Raw genomic sequence first — 18247 nt, forward strand, 5'->3', positions numbered from 1 at the left:
GTTTCGCGATAAGATTATACTGATGTTACATAGTCTTTTCATAAAGATAACCACTGAATTTACGAAAAAACTAAGTAACATCATATAATCTTATCGTGAAATTGTTTTTGTATTGGCGTTTAGCCTGAAGTTGAGGTATTCCCTCGAAACATGTAGCAAATTAAATAAATAATACAATAGTTAAGAAAGTTTGTGACTGGCAACGGTAATTTAAAAAAAAAAGTTTACAAAATTAACCTGTTTTCAGAGAAACAAAGTGTTGCATTACGTACTGAACGCCCCTCGTACAAAATCACCAGACACCGTACACTGTGTATTGAATAACTGCGATGACACAGTAGCCCGGTCGTTACTCATCGAATAACTGCTCTGCGTGACTACTGTCTGCCTGCAGATGGCTGCGCTCCTCGCTTTGGTGCCGTTACTGTGCGTGGCCGCCGTGGTGGGGGTACCCAGCTGTTTGCTGCCGCCTGCCTCCGAAGAGCAGCTCAACATCCCAACCGTGAGTTGCTCCTTGTCTGCTGCCACTAAATAACACCACCCACAACTATGTGAATAAAACAATTTACTGCGCCAGTCACTTGTTTGTTTTCCCACTACAAGCGTAACAACTTTCTGTGAAGCAACGCGTAAACATAACATGTTGTGAAACAAGTAACAGGAGGCAGCATCCTTTAGGTTTCACTTTCCTTCAACGGCGAAACGTATCCTACTTTACACTTGGTCTGTTATTGTTAAACGTCGTCTCTCTGCTACACACTATCACAGTTCTCCGCCTGATGACCACGGCGTGAGCAACCTAAACTCATATTGGTAAAATAAACACGTAACTGACGCAGTAAACTTTTTTTTATATAGGGTGTCGTAGGAGGAACGATCAGTTTTCAGGGACAGTTAAAGAACGATCATTCGAAGAAAAAGGTCTAGTAATACATACCTTCAGAGTTCTGAGCACTTCCTCGTCTCCGATATTGTGAAAAAAATCTCTTCTTGTACAGTCTCGCATCTTTCCACACAGTTGAGAGGAGATGGTATGAAGAGACGTATTTCACACTAGCAAAGATCAACAATTGCTTGTAGCTCTTACGCCGGCCGTTGTGGCCGAGCGGTTCTAGACGCTTCAGTCTGGAACCGCGCGACCGCTACGGTCGCAGGTTAGAATCCTGCCTCGGGCATGGATGTGTGTGATGTTAGTTTTAAGTAAAGTTCTAGGGGACTGATGAGCTCAGCTGTTAAGTCCCATAGTGCTCAGAGCCATTTGAACCATTTTTGTAGCTCTTACGGTATGCTATTCGGACGGCACGTTTACTACACCTTTTTGTTCTTCTTCATACTATCGAAGAAGAAAAAGTACTCATATCTCTCCATGTGTCCCTTTTAGAGCCCGTGTTTACTAGGAGTTTCTTGCATCGAATGATGGTTCCTGTCATATGTCTGAATATTGACTGTTCTTGATGAGACAGCCTGTATTTAGTAACAGTTGCATACCTCATGCTGCCGGCCTTATGACCGAAATATTCAACATTCACTATTACACATCCAGAAGTTCCGTCTCACAAATGTTTTAAGTATAACTTTTTTTGAAACTTTCAAAGAAGGTGGCTTTAAAGAGTTTGTCTCTTCTGATTACAAAGACCTTTTTAAGCCTTCAACAGCGTTATACAGCTACGATATTTATAAAAGCCTTGTTCAATTGGTACATATTTCCTCGTCTCACATTATGGACATTCCTGACAGTGATAGAGAAAATACACTGAAAAAAAGCTCAAAAATTTTACACAATGGTAGACCGATGTGGTGAATATTGAGATAAAACGAATGAATTATTTTTAGATGTAACACTTCATAATTGCTTAAAAAGAATGTAATGGTCCAAATGCCGTATAATATGAATACTAGCGAAATATATTTTCAATAAGTCTTGTTTGTAAAGTGTGGTAGAGGCCAACCTCACAGTGGGTCACATTAGGTGGCGGTGGAGTGAACCAAAACGCAAGGCATCACAGGTCCAGCTTCTTAATTTAGAAGAGTGAACTATACGGAAGCGAAAACCTTAAACTCTCCTGGCCTCCTACTGTTCCCTACTCGCACTGAGACTGCCTTCGCATAAATCATGTCGCAATCAGAAACACTCCCAATAAAAAATGGTTCGAAATGGCTCTAAGCAGTATGGGACTTAACATCTGAGGTCATCAGTCCCCTAGACTTGAAACTACTTAAACCTAGCTAATCTAAGGACAGCACACACATCCATGCCCGACCCAGGGTTCAAACCTGCGACCGTAGCAGCAGCACTTTTACCACAGTCTGTCCTGTTAGTGTGCTGTACAGCATGTAACAAATACAGAACTCTTCATTTACAGCTATTGTTCAGAATTTCGACCAGTACAATCACTGCAGAGTGTACGGCGAGGCACCACTCACTATCTTACACGCTCAAGAATTCCAGGAGTTTGCCGTACTACTGCCACGGCTGCGATAATCCTAGAAACCAAGTCCGTGCGAATATCAATTGGGTCTCGTAAACTACGCTCTTCACATGACCCCAGAAGTAAATTCGTGTCATTTCAGGTGTCCAAGCACGCCATGGAACAGGACCAATCCATTGTCGTCCATAGTGCGCTACAGTGTGGTTCATAACATCGATCGCTAAGTATACCCCGTCAAGTCGAAGTCACATAAGTCAACGAATTCACTGCGTCACACATCTGCACTTTTGTGCACTATTCTGTTGCCCGTTATTTTCAGTGCAACACAGATACAAAGCTAACTGGGGCAAGAAACCAAAAGAAATACAATAAATTTGTAATGAGCCGCAGACCCTGCTTTCCAGATACTGATTTCTAACTACTCAGAAGGTGTCCCTTAACAATTTCTGAAGTTTGTCGTGGGAGTTCTGGTTCACCCTGTGTATTCGTAGTTTGGCATGTGGGGGAGTCAGGTATTTATGGATTTAACCTGAGGATTAAATTAATCTAGCAATGATTTAGAAGATATGATTTGCACATAAAAGGCAGACAACGGTGAGAAATGCAAATTAAGACATCTCGTAGAAACAATCAGTTTCCAACATGTAAGTGAAGTGAATGCAATGTGAACATTTGTCTAACGAAGTTGAAGTAACACAGTTCTGTAAGGAACGACCTCCCGTTGCAAGCTGTGTGAGGGTGTTTGTGGACTCCTTGTGACGGGTCGACTCCTCTGCAGGCGAGGATGGACCGGTACGTGCAGTTCCAGTACGAGGCGCCGGACATCCAGCGGCTGGGCTGCTACGTCCTCACGCAATCGCCTGGAGAGAATCCGTACGAACTCAACATCAACGGCAGCTTCACCAGGCAGCCTGAGTAAGTACGCAGTAGTCACAACGCCACGGTTGAGGCACCATCAGAATACGCCACCTGTTACACCATTTCTTACGAGGAAACCCCCTCAGTGTGTGATCGCAAGTTCAATCGTTAGTAAGGCTCATTTGCAACTGTTTAGGAGCGAGCTAGAAAATGAGTGTGCGGGAGGTGCAGAGATCACAAAAAGGGCATCGTCAATATCGTCAAAATGTTCAAAACAAACCATTAACTTTGACCATGAACACCGAATGAAAAATGGTGCATCACAGTGACCACAAAGCTTCGCACCATCAAGATCGAATACGAACTTTTTTTTTCCTAGGGAGATCCTAACCATATAGAATGTTGAGCTAAGTAACCACTCTTAAAGCCTGCATAAAGAATCATGTTGGTGTAATGGGGTTATAAAAATGATGGAATGTGATGACACGCAGCCGAATGCAAAACAGTCTGTCGTGGAGCCTTTAGTGGCACTGGATATCTTTTAAGGCGTAGCTACAGGTAGTACGATAATATGATTTATAGTCATGGAAGAAACAAACATACACAACGTGAATTTGTCCAGTGTTTCCAGGTGGTATGAAATGCAATGTCGCACACTTGTTGGGAGGGACAGTTTGCCCTAAAGGAATACGATTTTTATACGCAGACTATGAATCAAGCAAAAGTAATTTTGACCAGCTATTGGCCAAAAGCGGTGCTCATACCATAGTTGTAGTTCTTTTAGGCCAATTTCGCCACTCTTGCTTGTGGAACGTAAACATTCCCTATTGCCATTGTAAGATCACGCACGTAAGAATGGATCTTGGGGGCACAACATCCACCTTCTCGCACACAGCAAATAACTTTCGAGCCGATTTACGTGCAGATTATCAGCCATTATAATTTTAAAAGAATATGTTAAGGCATTGACATTAGTTGACCATGAAAGAACTCTTTTGGTACCTCAGATTTCCAACGTTACTTTCATACGCATTTCTTCTTGAAATCTCGATTGGTTGGATTTGAAAGCAAATTCCATACTGTTCGATGGGATAAGTTTGTTGATCTCGTCTACCAATTTTCAGGCTGTTTCCGCAGTTTGCTGTGCGTCATGATGGTCATTCTTTGTTTGAAATTTCGTTGTCTTAAGTCTTCCAATTCTGTAGCACTGTTTGAAGTTATGAAGTCATCCACTGCTTCCCTTGGAATCACTTTAACCTATGTCGCTTGCAATTTGACTTGCATCACGTCGTAGGTCCCTGTCAAACAAATACTTTAAAATGTATTGAGCGTCCTTAAAACGTACAAACAGCAGTTTTTGCAACAAGTGCGCCCTGTGCTTCCTTGAATATCGGTAGTTTTTCTTATGCAATACTTGAAATCGGTTCGTAAATTGTTTTTACGACGCTGCGGATGATCTTCCATGTACACAATTACGTTTAGTACCCGCTTCTTGGACAACGATTGTCCTTTACTACATTTCCCAGGAGAAGGGAGCTGTGGATCCATGCCCGCCAAGGATGACACCTATTTCAACACCACTTTCACTTGTGAAGCACGTGATCATCATTACTGTACTCCTCGTGTACATTGCCCGCACAATCGAGCGTAAATGACACCACATACTCCAACGACTCGCTAATATTTCATGTGCCTCTTCTTTCTCACTCTGAGAAATTTCTTGAATTCCTTCCTCACGAGATACCAACTTCGTCAACTGTTGTTGTAGATATATTTAAATGTTTGCCTTGCTTATCGTTGCCATTTCTCTGCTTTGTATCAACACCACTAGCGCTGTAGCACTGTTGTGATTTACGAATTGACTAAGCAGTTCAAATGCCGCAGCTTCATACTGTGCTCACCATTGCATACCTCCAGTCCCGCCGCTTGTTTCCGTTAATAGCCATTACTGTGATTGCATGGTAGAAAATATGTCGGTCGTCGAATTCGCCCTTTGCGAGCTCGCACTCAAGGGGTCCCTTGTTACTACACTGGGTGAGTCGCGTAACCGAAACAGCTATTCGAGATATCGAAACGATGTTTGCGGTATGTGATAGTATGCAAAGGGGCGCGTAGTTCTGCTGCATGTTTAACAATCCTAACTATTGTACCAGCTGGTATATTGAAGCAAGTACTTTTTTATGGAGCGATATACTATTTTATGGCATTTGAAAGTCCTTGAAAAAATTATTTATGCCATATATTTCTCTTTCAGCATCCTTTCATTACCAACCTTATCTCACCACCTAATCTCTCAGGACTATTCTGCAGCTCGATATTTCAAAAGCGTCTGTTCTCTTCTTCACTGAAGTGTTTATCGTCCACAGTTCACTTGCATACTGGGCTGCTCTACATACAGATACCTCCGAAAAAGATTTCCTCATACTTAAATTGGATGTTAACATTATTTACCTTTTTACAGATGCTATTATTATTACTGACATTCTGCATTTTATACCGTCAGTTACTTTTCTACTCAAATATCATCTGATGTGTTACGTAGCGTGTCACTTCCTAATCTAATTCCTCCAGTATTTTCTGATATTCGGCTACTTTCTACTACCACATTTGTTGATGTTAATTTTTCAAGACGCAACTCCTTCCGCTCATTTGCTATTCTAAGATGTTTGCCACCTCTGACAAAATAACAGTGTCATGAGCAACCTTAAAACCTTTAATTCCTTCTCCCTCAACTTCAATTTTCTTTCAAAATTTTCCTTGATTTCCTGAATATTTTGCTCTGGGTGCAGATAGGATAACATGGAGGGTAAAGTACAGCCCATTCTCTCTCCCTTCTCAGCTACTGCTTTCCGTCCATTTCCTTCGACTCTGTGATATGGTTTCCTTATATAGTGCCGGTAATCGCACTGCCATGTACTTTCATTAAATGTACACTGGGAATGCACGGATGCCTTTTGTGTAAATGTATTGTTAAATTACACTTTTTAGTATGTCTTTGTATTGGATCTATGCTTTTGAGACCACACTAATACGCTCATTCATATCTTTTAAAAAATATGGCTTCATGGAAATGCAACATGATAATGCCGTCATTATCTTTTTTTTCAGTTTTCCTGTGTCAGCTAAAGTAGAATTCAAAGGAAATCGAATGATCAAAGTTTACGAGGGTAAATGTAAGTATGTGTTAAAATGCTATTCTTAATACGTTAAATGTTACACACAAAAAATATAATTTGTTGCTACTGTAACGATTGTTGTAACGCAGAAATGAACACTCATTATTTATAGTGCAAAAAAAGTTTATTGTTACTCACGGAGAGAAGAGACGATAATCAAACAGACTACATCTTCTTGAACTTGAAAAACAAAATTTTCTCACAATTAATGACATTACTCAAAGTTTATAATCCTACGTTACACCAGAACTTATAAATTTATTTACTAAAGCGTATCCTTGTTATACTCCCGACCTATGGAGCTACTAAATATGAACAGTGATAGACCAGAGCTTCTCTTCTATTGAATTCGCTCTTGCATTCCTCATATATAAGTATTGCAAGTAGATTTATTCTAACTGCAGTTTCTCCAAAGTTTGAGATAAGCCAAATGTGGATATGCCTCACTGTATTGTCATACCAGAGTAGTTATATTGAAAGTTTAATATATTGTATCAGTTTGCTCAGATCTTCATACAAAAAGTTCAAGTATTACGTATTCACAACCGCACCATACAACAACCATGTCATTTGTAAGTGCTATAAATACTTACATCGAAAAACAGAGACGATACAAGTAACGTACACTGCAGAGATGAACTTACTTGTTATGCAGACAAAGGAAAAGTGTAATGATTCTGTCAGTCTCAAGCTCAACTTTCGATACTGTCCCGGAAAAAATTATTCTCCGAAGTACTTTACACGTATATCATAAATAACTTTCACAGAAATGCATTGTGATTTAAGTAAAAAGTAAAATAGTATGAGAAACTGTTGTTATAATCATATGTTAATATTAGTTTTCAAGTGGATCTCAGTACTAATATTCTGTTCTCGGTTGTCATTTCAGGGGACAAAGAGTTTAGTGGGGAGTACAACGTGGTGTACGGAGACAAGGACATATTCATTGATCACTTCTGCTATTTGGGACATGGTGAGTCTATACGTTACACACTTACTGAGATATGCAAAACTTGGTCAGCCCATTGCCGTTATCTTTGGAGAATGTGTAAGTCTGAAACGAGGTACGACAATTACCTGTCTATAAGCCAGTTGCTTTGCATATGCACGCTGCTCTGCATCATTTGTCAGACGTATACGTTTAGGGCAAATATTTCGTTGAAAATAAATATAATGAGATGCTGCGAGTAGCAGGCAGAATACAGGACAGAAATTACTTTAAATATAGAGGTATCTATTGTTAGATATTAGGACCATCTCAATTCAAATTAGGCATAAATTAATTCGACTTCAATCAAAAGTTACAGTAAATACCGAAACTAATCCAAAGTGCAATTTCTTTAATCGATGCAGTAACATGCCTCAGAGAGGCATAGTTCAGATTAATCATAAAATCTCCTTCATTATTGCATTTTTTGTTGACATTACTATTTACAAGTAGTAAATTGTTTTCAAACCAAGTTTGTTACAAACGTTGCTCATTGTGATAACCATCTGCATCCGCGAAAGCCTGGGGCTGCATTAGTCATTTCACAACTGTTCGAAGCACCTTTCGAAAGTTGGGCTATGGAACCTTCAGCTATCGTGACACATACACTGAAACTTCCTGGAGGATTAAAACTCTGTGCCGGACCGAGACTCGAACTCGAACTCGGTTCGAGTCTCGGTCCGGCACAAAGTTTTAATCCGCCGGGAAGTTTCATACCAGCGCCTAGTCCGCTGCAGAGTGAAAATCTCATTATGGATCTCATACACTGTTTGAAGATCGCATATTTCGTCCAGGATCTTCAGTCATGGCGAACGTAAATTTTTAACAATTCGTGATGCAGTTGGTCGGCGACCTCTAACGGGAGCAGTTCCCAAATTGCCAGTTAGTTGGAACTTTCAAATCATGTTTTGCAACCACGTTGCAGAAAAAGGACCTCTCCGTATTCCTTTAGTGCGTCGATACTCGCTAAGAGAAGCAGCACTACGGCTGTTGTTTTGATAAAACAACTAACTATTAAGAGCAAAGTCCTGCTCGACTTGTCAAGATGCATGTTTACTGTCTGCAATAACTGTAATGCGCATCGATGCATGTGCTTCATCTACGTCGCGATACCAGTACAGGCGCCTAACGGCAAATCATGACACTGACGCTACTTAACAACGCAAATCTACAGCGCACACTCTGAACGTCATTCCCAGAAAGTTTTGTGTCCTTACGGTAAACGTTTCCCGTCTACACTAGTTCGAGTTTTATTGTAACCATCCTGTAGTATATGAGCTGAAAAAAGGTAATAATAGATATATTAGTCAGACTGTAATGATAGTAATAACAATTGATGTAGTAATGAATGTATGCGATTGGAAATATGACATTGTACTTAACACTTTCATAAGTTATTTTATCGTTACCTTTTTCTTCGAATGAGAGTAATGACACCTAAAATTGTTCGACCGTAGTACAGAATGAATCAAATTTGTTGACTGTTCTGTGGATAAGTAATAAATATGCAAATGAACAAGGCAGCATCAGACTTGACATCTTCCCACATATAGTAAGAAAAAAGATGTACTATTTCTATTTATATCATCTTCATCCACAGCTACACTCTGCATATCACTTTCAAGGCCGTGGCGTAGTGTAGCTGTTTTTGTATCATATACTTGTGGTGTCTTCCCATTTCATTCCTGGATGGGAACATGAGAATAATGACTGCTCGTATCCATCTTCGCGAGCTGTGTATTATTTTCCTATCCTTATCTGTATGGTCTCTAAGTGTGGAGAAGAACATTTTCGTAATTTATGCGATGTAAGGCAGTACTTCAAGTTCTCAGATTAGGTTTTGCGGTACGTCAGGCGTCTTTCTTCGTTTGACTGTCACTGCCAGTAAAACAGAGTCATTGTCACGTTCCTGGGTGAAATTCATTTCTCATGACCAGAATACGTCTATGTCGTGTCCTCTTTCTGCCCTGATGCACGTAAAATACTTTTGAAAGTTACATTCTTTGTCTTATGAAATGTTCGTACTTTATAATGTTTTATGCGTAACTCCAATTCATCAACACGTCATTTCATATTTTCTGAACTGTAATCTTTACCTGGTACCTTCTCTTTCAATTTGATATATTTCTACGTTTATAGACGAACCATAATGCATGAGTATTTACTGTGAACAGCAACATCAGACACTAGTATACGTAATTTTTGCCATGTCAAAAGAAGACAGCGTATAATGTAACTGGCTTTAAGTTTCTTACTAAACAGCAGCTTGACGCTATGCAACTAATGTTCAATGCAGTGATCAGGATTTTCTAGTGCATAATTCAAATTTTAGTCCGATGAAACGAAAAACTGCGGACTCCGATGTTCCGATACCACTTCACTGAGAAACCTACAGCAGAGTCAGTCACGTGCAGGTAAGTTCGGAAGCTTTAGGTTATGCACAATACGGCACTCCTAAGTATAGAGATGAAGATCGTGTTTGAAATATTCCGACAAGATGATGTTTTAATGTCCTTTGGCACACCTGACCAGCATTCTCGTTTTGTTGGTTGGTTGGTTTGGGGAACGGGACCAAACAGCGACGTCATCTGTCCCATCGGATTAGGGAAGGGTGGGAAGGAAATCGGCCGTGCCCTTTCAAAGGAACCATCCCGGCATTTGCCTGAAGTGATCCAGGGAAATCACGGAAAACCTAAATCTGTAGGGCCGGACGCGAGTTTGAACCATCGTCCTCCAGAATGCGAGTACAGGGTGCAAGCCCCTGCGCCACCTAGCTCCGTTCGTTTTGCTCAACTTTTCTAAAGTTATATGGTGTTCTGAAACGTTTAGAATAATTTTATAATAATCTCTTAGCTGGCGTGATTTTGAAGTTTTCTGTGCTTAAAAAGTATTCCAGGATGTTCCTGGTTTGCAACGGAGTGAAGTCGACATCTTGCCACTACATTTCGGCTGGAGATTGCTAGTGCCTGTATTTATACCAAAAATAGGCGTGGAGACGTACGCTCTTAGGCAGTCATTACATAAGTGCCATTTGTTGAGTGACGGCCCTCTTCCAATATTTCTCCATCTCTGGCTCGCAGGCACATACTTAAAAGTGACGAGTCCGTATTTCAGCAGAGGGCGTGCATATAGCATCACTGTTATGCATGTGCGTATACGCCACGGATGGAAAAATATTCGAAGAGGGCGCTAAAAGCAACGCAGGGCGCTCATATAGTCGTTTCCTATGCGCATGTCTCTCTGCTCTAATTTTTGGTATAAAGTTAGTGACAAGCACTAGCATTCACCAGTCTAAAACATTCACCTAACGACAGCCAAATTATCGTGACAAAATGCCGTCGTCATCTGGCTTGCTGGCATGGGATTTATTAGCAGTTTTGATAACGTTTTGACAGAAACACGTAAAATAATTTTCGGAAGGACTGTATTATATCCACCGCTCTGTAGATGATCTAGCACATCCGCAAACAAAGTAAATATCCTTATTTTATTGATAGTATGAGAAGGTTAATCATTGCTGCCAATCGAATAAATAATATTATTTGTTGCAGAAATGGCTCAAATCTTCACAACTGAGAAGAAACCTAGCGCTGAGCTGCTCGAGCGAATCTGGAAGGTCGTTGAAGAACATCCTGAAGTAGAAAAATCCAAATTCAAGGAAGTAGTCTGCTAGTGCCATACTTGTTGCTAAATAAAAGTTTATGTTAGCAGTGTCATAAATTTCTATTCTCTTTTTCCTACACTGAATTTACTTCTATTGAGGATTAAGTATACACCTACAGGAACCAGCAAAAGAAAATCTTTACGCGTATATTCCACAGATCATTAATGAAACTGAAAGGAATCACTTTTGTCAGGAACTGGGCACATATTTTGAAAATGACTGATATAATCTATTAGCTTAAATATTATATTCTTATTGTAAATATACGCAACTCCAATTACTTGTCCATAATTCTCACGTACCAGGAGACGCTCGAAGGCAGATTAATAGGACAGGTACATTTTTGTAATGAAGTTTGATACTGTGAGTAACATGTCAACAAGGTAGCCCCCACAACATACCTACAACCGTGATGGCATTCTGACCCTTAGATCTACTCACTTCCATTTAAGTAACTGTGCCTCACTGAATTTTTCTTGTATAGTCCACCCCCAGTAATCAACATCTGCAACTCCCAGACCACTGGAGGCACATGCCTAGGTCCCATCCTATCTGTGCTGCGGTATATACTCCACGAACATCTGATATTTTCGGTTCATTGACACACTGCTGGGAGACTGTTAAAACTACGCTGTATCGAAGAATAATATCGATTAGTGTCGGGAAACTAGAAAGCGTTGGGCTGAAACGGTTTTAATTGCCAAAATCACCTTCAACCACAACTACAATAAGATAAACAGGAAAAGACCGGAAGACACGAGCACCGAATCCTTTACTCCTATCGGCAATCACATTTTTGGCACTTACATGTGTACATGATGACCAAGTTGCCATTAATGAGAATCTGATGTTAGGGATACATCTGTCACCTCTTTATTTATCGTGGAACTATCTCCTTTTTTTTTTTTTTTTCGTCATCAGTCTACTGACTGGTTTGACGCGGCCCGCCACGAATTCCTTTCCTGTGCTAACCTCTTCATCTCAGAGTAGTACTTGCAACCTACTTCCTCAATTATTTGCTTGACGTATTCCAATCTCTGTCTTCCTCTACAGTTTTTGCCCTCTACAGCTCCCTCTAGTACCATGGAAGTCATTCCCTCATGTCTTAGCAGATGTCCTATCATCCTGTCCCTTCTCGTTATCAGTGTTTTCCACATATTCCTTTCCTCTCCGATTCTGCGTAGAACCTCCTCATTCCTTACCTTATCAGTCCACCTAATTTTCAACATTCGTCTATAGCGCCACATCTCAAATGCTTCGATTCTCTTCTGTTCCGGTTTTTCCACAGTCCATGTTTCACTACGATGCAATGCTGTACTCCAGACGTACATCCTCAGAAATTTCTTCCTCAAATTAAGACCGGTATTTGATATTAGTAGACTTCTCTTGGCCAGAAATGCCTTTTTTGCCATAGCGAGTCTGCTTTTGATGTCCTCCTTGCTCCGTCCGTCATTGGTTATTTTACTGCCTAGGTAGCAGAATTCTTTAACTTCATTGACTTCGTGACCATCGATCCTGATGTTAAGTTTCTCGCTGTTCTCATTTCTACTACTTCTCATTACCTTCGTCTTTCTCCGATTTACTCTCAAACCATACTGTGTACTCATTAGACTGTTCATTCCGTTCAGTAGATCATTAATTCTTCTTCACTTTCACTCAGGATAGCAATGTCATCAGCGAATCGTATCATTGATATCCTTTCACCTTGTATTTTAATTCCACTCCTGAACCTTTCTTTTATTTCCATCATTGCTTCCTCGATGTACAGATTGAAGAGTAGGGGCGAAAGGTTACAGCCTTGTCTTACACCCTTCTTAATACGAGCACTTCGTTCTTGATCGTCCACTCTTATTATTCCCTCTTGGTTGTTGTACATATTGTATATGACCCGTCTCTCCCTATAGCTTATCCCTACTTTTTTCAGAATCTCGACCAGCTTGCACCATTTTATACTGTCGAACGCTTTTTCCAGGTCGACAGATCCTATGAACGTGTCTTGATTTTTCTTTAGCCTTGCTTCCATTATTAGCCGTAACGTCAGAATTGCCTCTCTCGTCCCTTTACTTTTCCTAAAGCCAAACAGATCGTCACCTAGCGCATTCTCAATTTTCTTTTCCATTCTTCTGTATATTATTCTTGTAAGCAGCTTCGATGCATGAGCTGTTAAGCTGATTGAGCGATAATTCTCGCACTTGTCAGCTCTTTCCGTCTTCGGAATTGTGTGGATGATGCTTTTCCGAAAGTCAGATCGTATGTCGCCAGACTCATATATTCTACACACCAACGTGAATAGTCGTTTTGTTGCCACTTCCCCCAATGATTTTAGAAATTATGATGGAATGTTATCTATCTCTTCTGCCTTATTTGACCGTAAGTCCTCCAAAGCTCTTTTAAATTCTGATTCTAATACTGGATCCCCTATCTCTTATAAATCGACTCCTGTTTCTTCTTCTATCACATCAGACAAATCTTCACCCTCATAGAGGCTTTCAATGTATTCTTTCCACCTATCTGCTCTCTCCTCTGCATTTGACAGTGGAATTCCCGTTGCACTCTTAATGTTACCACCGTTGCTTTTAATGTCTCCAAAGGTTGTTTTGACTTTCCTGTATGCTGAGTCTGTCCTTCCGACAATCATATCTTTTCGATGTCTACACATTTTTCCTGCAGCCATTTCGTATTAGCTTCCCTGCACTTCCTATTTATTTCATTCCTCAGCGACTTATATTTCTGTATTTGTGAGTTTCCCGGAACATGTTTGTACTTCCTCCTTTCATCAATCAACTGAAGTATTTCTTCTGTTACCCATGGTTTCTTCGCAGCTACCTTCTTTGTACCTATGTTTTCCTTCCCAACTTCTGTGATGGCCCTTTTTGGAGATGTCCATTCCTCTTCAACTGTACTGCCTACTGCGCTATTCCTTATTGCTGTATCTATAGCGTTAGAGAACTTCAAACGTATATCGTCAGTCCTTAGTACTTCCGTATCCCACTTCTTTGCGTATTGATTCTTCCTGACTAATGTCTTGAACTTCAGCCTACTCTTCATCACTACCATATTGTGATCTGAGTCTACATCTGCTCCTGCGTACGCCTTACAATCCAGTATCTGATTTCGGAATCTCTGTCTGACCATGATGTAATCTAATTGAAATCTTCCCGTATCTCCCGGTCTTTTCCAAGTATACCTCCTCCTCTTATGATTCTTGAATAGGGTATTCGCTATTACTAGCTGAAACTTGTTACAGAACTCAATTAGTCTTTCTCCTCTTTCATTCCTTGTCCCAAGCCCATACTCTCCGGTAACCTTTTCTTCTACTCCTTCCCCTACAACTGCATTCCAGTCGCCCATGACTATTAGATTTTCGTCCCCCTTTACATACTGCATTACCCTTTCAATATCCTCATACACTTTCTCGATCTGTTCATCTTCAGCTTGCGACGTCGGCATGTATACCTGAACTATCATTGTCGGTGTTGGTCTGCTGTCGATTCTGATTAGAACAACCCGGTCACTGAACTGTTCACACCCTCTGCCCTACCTTCCTATTCATAACGAATCCTACACCTGTTATACCATTTTCTGCTGCTGTTGATATTACCCGATACTCATCTGACCAGAAACCCTTGTCTTCCTTCCACTTCACTTCACTGATCCCTACTATATCTAGATTGAGCCTTTGCATTTCCCTTTTCAGATTTTCTAGTTTCCCTACCATCTTCAAGCTTCTGACATTCCACGCCCCTACTCGTAGAACGTTATCCTTTCGTTGATTATTCAATCTTTTTCTCATGGTAACCTCCCCCTTGGCAGTTCCCTCCCGGAGATCGGAATGGGGGACTATTCCGGAACCTTTTGCCAATGGAGAGATCATCATGACACTTCTTCAATTACAGGCCACATGTCCTGTGGATACACGTTACGTGTCTTTAATGCAGTGATTTCCATTGCCTTCTGCATCCTCATATCGTTGATCATTGCTGATTCTTCCGCTTTTAGCGGCAATTTCCCACCCCTAGGACAAAAGAGTGCCCTGAACCTCTATCCGCTCCTCCGCCCTCTTTGACAAGGCCGTGGCAGAATGAGGCTGACTTCTTATGCCGGAAGTCTTCGGCCGCCAATGCCGTCTATTTATCGAAATTTAGGCAGTGGCGGGGATCGAACCCGGCACCGAAGACGTTTTGATTATGAATCAAAGACGCTACCCCTAGACCCCGGTTACCATGTTTTAAATGCAATAATTCATTTCTCTTCGAGCGTTTTTCACCATTGTTTACAGCCAGAGTCTTCATAAGTTGGAATACGCCCTGGTTGGAGACTGAATTAGATACCAAGTCCAGACTCCATATTTCAATACGCAGTCAGACCAACTGTAACCTGGATCTAGATCATGGGTAGTAAAGAGGAAGAAAACCAGAGCGATATGGGATACTTGCAACATGGAACCGAAAGAGACGATGTAAAAATCCTATGAACAGTTTTCACTATGTTGTCGAGGCAGCTCAGAAATAAGTATCAGACGACCAGTCTGGAGCGTTACTTTTCAACCAGCTGACCATCTACGTACACAGTACAAGATTTATTAGACGATGAGCACGTTTGTTTGAGAAAAGAAGCCAGAAATTTAGATACGACACGTTCCTTTGGTAACGGAATGTCGAACAAACAAAGCTCCCAAGATCAAATCATCTTTATAATAATTTCGATAGAAATGTCTGACATAAAGGAGAAGGGTTTTAAATGCAGAATAAATCTGTTTCTCCTAAACATTTACTGTGTTATAGAGTAATTCCTAAAAAAAAAAAAATATGTGGCCAGTTGCAGACCTGTTAATGCCCGGTATGCAGTCATATAAATACTTTTTTATTTTCTGAGATATTGTTTGTTCGAATGACACGTTTCGTGCCATAACGTTTATCCTGGATATGATTTATGGAACTAAATAAAATCAAAAGTAAACATAAAAACCTTCTAGATTTTTAAATCGATTATAGTGTTGACATTTAACGCTTGCATACTTGCATCCATCATTCCGCCAGTTACACGTGTTATTAATGTACCAGCATTTCACATTTGAAATGGCTTTTCTCTCTCTGAATTCCAGATATTTCATTCCTCCAAGTTAATAATTGTTTTCCGTCAATGTGGTACTTATCAGCAGATCACGACGTCCTGTGTTCACGATGCTTGTCGTTTGATGAAAATTGTTGTCTAAATTGAGATGCTGGGTGACGATGGTGGACGCTTTCGCTAATCTTTATTCCTGAGATGATCCAGTCTGGTTGCAATTTGCAGTGTATGGTAAATGAAGAAAACTTCACAAGCCAAAATCTCCCCAAAAGCATTCCATTAGATGATCAGTTTCGACAGAGCTATGCTATCATCATGGAACCTCATGCTTTTGAATTTTTACAATATATCACAAAATCCGATGCTGACAGCATAGCTCTGTCGAAACCGGTCATCCAATAAGGTGCTTCTTTAGCAATTTCGGCTTGAGAATCATTCTTCAGTTACCAGCTTTACTTATTCTATAGCGTGCTATAATCATATCGAGAGCTATATGTCGTCGCAACTTCAGCAACATGTACGTATCGAAATGATTTATGGCATTTTTGGCTGGAATACCCCATATAGGGTATTCAACCGGCTGGTGCAATTCCTTCTGTCTGACACCAGTTCGACGACTTTGCGTCTGTGATGAAGATGCTATGAACTGATTAGGACAACACAAAGACTGAGCCACCAAGCGAAGAAAATCTCCATCCCGCAACCCGGCTGGGAATCGAACCCATGTCTCGGCTATTCAGATGCAGCGACACTAACAGTTGTACCACGAACTGTGGACATGAATGTGTTGATGCACTCAAAAAGAGCAAAAAACGCATACCTGTAAGAAGTAAATGTTATAGACAAATCTACAAAGACGCAGAGGACTACAAAGTCTACAAATGAATTTTATTTGGTATATGGTTACTGTGAAATACGGATTATTGAGAGCATTTATTGATTGTAATAGGGGTTCCAATGAAAAAAAAATGGCTCTGAGCACCATGGGACTTAACATCTGAGGTCATCAGTCCCCTAGAACTGAGAACTACTTATACCTAACCAACCTAAGGACATCATACACATCCATGCCCGAGGCAGGATTCGAGCCAGCGACCGTAGCGGTCTCGCGGTTCCAAACTGAAGCGCCTAGAACCGCTTGGCCACAACGGCCGTCTGTTCCAATGAACCCAGTGATGATTTAATATTTACGTGTTACAGTATGTGTTATTTCTGTTAATACAGAAAGGGGTTGGTCCATCACTTCGTAGAGTTCTTCGGTAAGTTCAGTAAACACAACAGATACACATAATGGAGACTTTATTTATGAGCAATAAATTCTTCTTCGTTATTTACAGCAGCCTCTAATGCTCGAGTAATTTTTAGATTCCTCGACTATAGAAAACACGTGGTTTTGGGGCGCGAAGATTTTGTCTCGACATGCTCTCTACCGAATAACCTTGAACGAATAGAGAGCAGAAAAGCTGATAATAAGGGGGCGCAAGATCACATGAATAAAGTGGGTGCGGCATGACTTACCAACCGAGCTCCTACACAGTGTTTTTTGTCAGTCTAGCAGGATAGGGGGGAAGTTATCGTTAATCAACATCGCTTCACGCAAACTGTCTGGTCATTATTCTTGGATTACGTGTGCAGGACGTTGACAGTAAATGTCAGTAGAGATGGTTACACCGTCAGGAAGCAATTCGATGTACATCACATCGTCGCTGTTCCACGAGATGCGTAATTGTGGATCTTCCATTCTTCGAACGGGAAGTTTCACTTTGTTTGGATTGAACCATTCTTTCCCTTTGTTAGCATAAGGACACCATTTCTCGTCGTCAGTATCAATACGGGATTGGAATGGTAATTGTTGTCCACAGGCCAATTGATGACTAGCAAGCAGAGATGCATACATGGCCACACGGCGATTTTTATGCTGTTGACTCTGAGCATGCAGTAACCATGCGCCCAGTTTTTGTGTCTTCCCCATTGCATGTAAATGTCGCACGATGGTGCAATGAACACCGTTCATCACATCTGCCAGTTCTCGAGAACACTTCCGTGGGTCGTTGTGGATTGA

General features: G+C 40.8%; 1 protein-coding gene across 1 annotated transcript; it reads left to right on the top strand.

Moving 5' to 3' along the window:
- The first annotated feature begins 394 nt into the window (after nt 1-394).
- LOC126412891 (uncharacterized) lies at nt 395-11124 on the top strand. The gene is made up of 5 exons (XM_050082780.1): nt 395-502; nt 3208-3344; nt 6396-6460; nt 7353-7436; nt 11003-11124. The coding sequence occupies exons 1-5, from the start codon at nt 395-397 to the stop codon at nt 11122-11124; spliced, it is 516 nt and encodes a 171-aa protein (XP_049938737.1).
- The last annotated feature ends 7123 nt before the right edge of the window (nt 11125-18247 follow it).

This window comes from Schistocerca serialis, chromosome 7, assembly GCF_023864345.2.
Source record: "Schistocerca serialis cubense isolate TAMUIC-IGC-003099 chromosome 7, iqSchSeri2.2, whole genome shotgun sequence".
NCBI lineage: Eukaryota > Metazoa > Arthropoda > Insecta > Orthoptera > Acrididae > Schistocerca > Schistocerca serialis.

Bases quoted from the DNA above. Each gene is read 5' to 3' on its own strand.
- LOC126412891 (XM_050082780.1), top strand. From the start codon at position 395: ATGGCTGCGCTCCTCGCTTTGGTGCCGTTACTGTGCGTGGCCGCCGTG. The intron at 503-3,207 runs GTGAGTTGCTCC...ACTCCTCTGCAG, and splicing joins AGCAGCTCAACATCCCAACC to GCGAGGATGGACCGGTACGT. The intron at 3,345-6,395 runs GTAAGTACGCAG...CTTTTTTTTCAG, and splicing joins AGCTTCACCAGGCAGCCTGA to TTTTCCTGTGTCAGCTAAAG.